The following is a 3,566-nucleotide window of genomic DNA, read 5'->3' as shown; positions in this document are numbered from 1 at the left end:
ATTTATTTTTATAAAAAATATTCCAAATATAACAATTGGCACCTCCAAAAGGCGTTTCATTGAATACAGTCAATTGCAGTTGCAAACTCGGTCCATATTCAGATCTTGATGTTGTGCAACATCTTGTATTGGATCTGCCGGATAAATTCGCCGTTGCCGGAAGTAAGAAGAATTGGCCAACATTCCGGGCTCTCGCGTACGTGTCGATGCAGCGATTTCCTCCATTTGTATGTCTTCGAGCAGGCCAGACAAGTATTGCACTCTGAAAAAGAAAACAATACGTAGGTTTGTCAGCGACTTCGATCAGAACACACGAGAAACATCAACGTCTTTCGGACAAATGTGAACGGGTCTCGGCTCGGTTTCTAATTTTCGTTACACCATGCTTCCCGGTATATAACAAGATCTCTTGTTCAACAAACAGTTCGATAATGTAAATCGCAGAGCTAATGACACAATAACAAATAATCAGTTTGAATATCGATACTTTTAAATTTCAATATAACACAGTGGGATTATTCAAGTTTAATAGAGGACAGCAGTTGTTTTATGAGAAAACAAATTAATCCACTTTTTTTAAATAAAAAGCGCATTGGTAGATTATATTGGATATGGTTAACAATTCAAAAGATGAAAATATAAATTTACATGATCAATAGTATATTAGTAACACCTTATTGTGTTACTATTATGCATGCACAATCCTGCTTTTAGTACCGTTAATAATAATATATAGAAAAATTTGCTCTTACTTCATCTCTTTAATTTTGCAATTAATACATATTTATTTTAACGAAATATAACGATATAAGAATGGTATTATTTCTCGCAAAAATAATAGTTACCTTTTGATTTGTTTCTCAAAAGACAGAGATCTCGTAAGTGAAAAATAGAGTTAGAGTAATTATTCATACTTTTTTTTCTAAATTTGGCACTTTAAAGTTAAAAAAAATTAAATTTCTCGAAGCTTAAGAGTAATAGTATTGGTTTTATACACATCCAAGTAAATATTTATTTACAAAGGCATTCATGCAGAAATTTACACTATTTTACAATTCGCGTCTTACGCGAAGATTATGCGGCTACTAAAGGGATTGACAAGTGCACGTGAACGCTCGAAATGCAAACGTAAAACTTGTAGAGTTGTTAACGTTTCTTAAATCTTATTACACTTGATAAAATTACTGGGCGACTATAGAAATATTGTTAACAGTCTTGTATATTTAAAATTTAACTTTGGTTTCCCCATTCTGTTGTCCCCTGACTACATCATCACCATCACTCCTACCATCCATTTTCGGAACTCTCAGCCCTGCTCAAAGCCGTGCTTCGTTCGCATATGCTTCAAAAGGTTGCAATGTAACTTCGATCTTTTTGGACAATATAGGCATTGATATTTCGGCGCTTTTCCACATTCCTCCCTCATGTGCCTCGTCAATGAGCTGTAATACACGTACATGTTTCCGCATTTTTTGCAGGTGTGCAGGTTGGTCTGATTCCCAGGGAAATAATCTGCAAAGAAAAATTACATATCCGGGTTAATACAAATCGTTTAAATTGATTTCATTTCGATAGTCGCTGATATTCGCCAAAATGTTATTTTTTCACGAGTTATTTTTACAGATTTACAGAAAAAAATAATTAAATTTTTCCCAATCGTTATGATTATTATTGAAAAGAAATATTTGATAATTTGTAAAATATAAATAAATAAAAATGAAACTAAACTGGCATTTTCGAGTACAGTAACTTAGATCGATTAATCCAAAAATATCATAACTTCGTCCAATCGGAAAATAAAATAGAATATGTGATGTCATTAATCCGAATCTGAATTTGATTCAAATCTACTGCCTCGAAAATGCTATTAAACATTTGATTTTTCATCAAACATAACAACATAATATAGTACAAAAATCATGATTAAATTATTAATATAAAACTAAATTATGTAAAATTATTAATATTATCTCAATATTTTTATTTTAGACAATATTATATGTACAGAATTTGATTTACATTTAGTTTTAATTTAATTCAGAATTATTTTAGAGAAAATAGGATTAAAATTTCAGGTAGACTAAAAAAATGAATCGAATATCAATGACCAATCCTCTCATTGTTAACCGAGTATGTATTAATATTTCTCGTAAAAACACACTGGAGGAGAAGAGCGCACACGGAAAGCCTGGATCTACGCACCTTTTATATTTTTACTTTCTTCATATTCTTCTTGTAAATAGTCCAGCCGTTCCTGTCGGCGTAGACCGGATTATATAATTGTTAAAAACAAAGACAGAATAAGCACGAAACAAATGGCAAAGCAAAATATAAACTTGCGATGAACATAATCGAACTCTCTCATGCATTTATTAGTATCCCTCATTATTAATCTTGACGCCACATAATTACTACACCTTAACCACCTTTTTATCAGTAGACGGTAATTTTTTTGCTAATTAAAAAATCTCTTATAAATTTTTTCGTATGCAAAGAAATTTCCATTGTGACATTCTTTTTATCAAGAAACTATCAAATATTAAATATATATTTTTAATTTTTTAATTTTGAAAATATTTAGTTTTTTAGATCTTTTCATATCGCTTTAATGCCTAATCTGGATAATATTGAAAACAAATACAAAAATATTAAATTTTACAGCAAGTATTTTGTATTAAAAAAAATGTTATACTGTGTAGTGAAAATAATAATATGCACATACCGTGTTGATTGAATAAACACTGATAGTCACTCGCGGAATTTTATTAGTCTATAAAAATAAAAGCGAGTCTCTATCAGAAGAAGTTAATTTCATATTAATTTAACAAATTTAATGGAGAATAGAAAAAGATCATGTCACAAAATGTCTGTTATAAATATAAGTAGTATATTAATATTCCATACTTTAGAAAGACGTGTATTATAATTTCTACAATAATCTATCATAAAAAGATATGACTTAACGATAGTTTTGCCTTAGACAATTATTTAACAATATAATCTATAACGTTGCATATTTGTGTTAATAATAAACTTATTTTACATAGCAAAAGATGCTACAATATATGAAATTTCATAATATTTTACGTATAAAGCACCGAATATCTTTCGAATCATTTTTATTATTATAACTATGAAACATGATAAGTTTCAACACAAATATACTTTTCATTATTTACAACATTAAACAAGTGTCACGTTTCATAAGGACTGTTGAATTAAAAAAAAATTTCATTTGTTCATAACCCAAACGGCACAAAACGTTTTTAAAAAAATTTAAATGTTTTAAAATTCGAAAATATTTTTAAAAACATTCGAAAATATTTTTAGAATATCTATGTTCAGATCATATCGAAAAATATTATCAAAAAATATTTTAAAAAACACAAATAATTGTAAAATCTTTTGGGAATATTGCATTGAGAATTGCATTTCTGGAAAAATAATTTCTTTTTTTCTGGAAATTTTAAAATATTATTAAAAATATTGCTGATATTGTTAAAAATTGCCACAAAAATTGCCACAAAAGTTTTTAAATACTTCTAAACCTGTTAAGATACCATTTT

General features: G+C 28.5%; 1 protein-coding gene across 1 annotated transcript in view; it reads right to left on the bottom strand.

The window, feature by feature from the left end:
* Positions 1 to 1,306: 1,306 nt before the first annotated feature.
* The window catches only part of LOC108693988 (zinc finger protein 425-like), a 2,799-nt gene continuing 539 nt past the window's right edge, over positions 1,307 to 3,566 (bottom strand). Inside the window, exon 2 of the mRNA XM_018203234.1 lies at positions 1,307 to 1,512. Coding sequence (XP_018058723.1) covers positions 1,307 to 1,512 — 206 coding nt within the window. The remainder of the gene's footprint in view (positions 1,513 to 3,566) is intronic.

Source organism: Atta colombica, unplaced genomic scaffold (assembly GCF_001594045.1).
Source record: "Atta colombica isolate Treedump-2 unplaced genomic scaffold, Acol1.0 scaffold112, whole genome shotgun sequence".
In the NCBI taxonomy this organism is placed as follows: Eukaryota; Metazoa; Arthropoda; class Insecta; order Hymenoptera; family Formicidae; genus Atta; species Atta colombica.
Note: the sequence above shows the minus strand (reverse complement) of the source record. Positions and strands in the feature narration are given on the sequence as shown.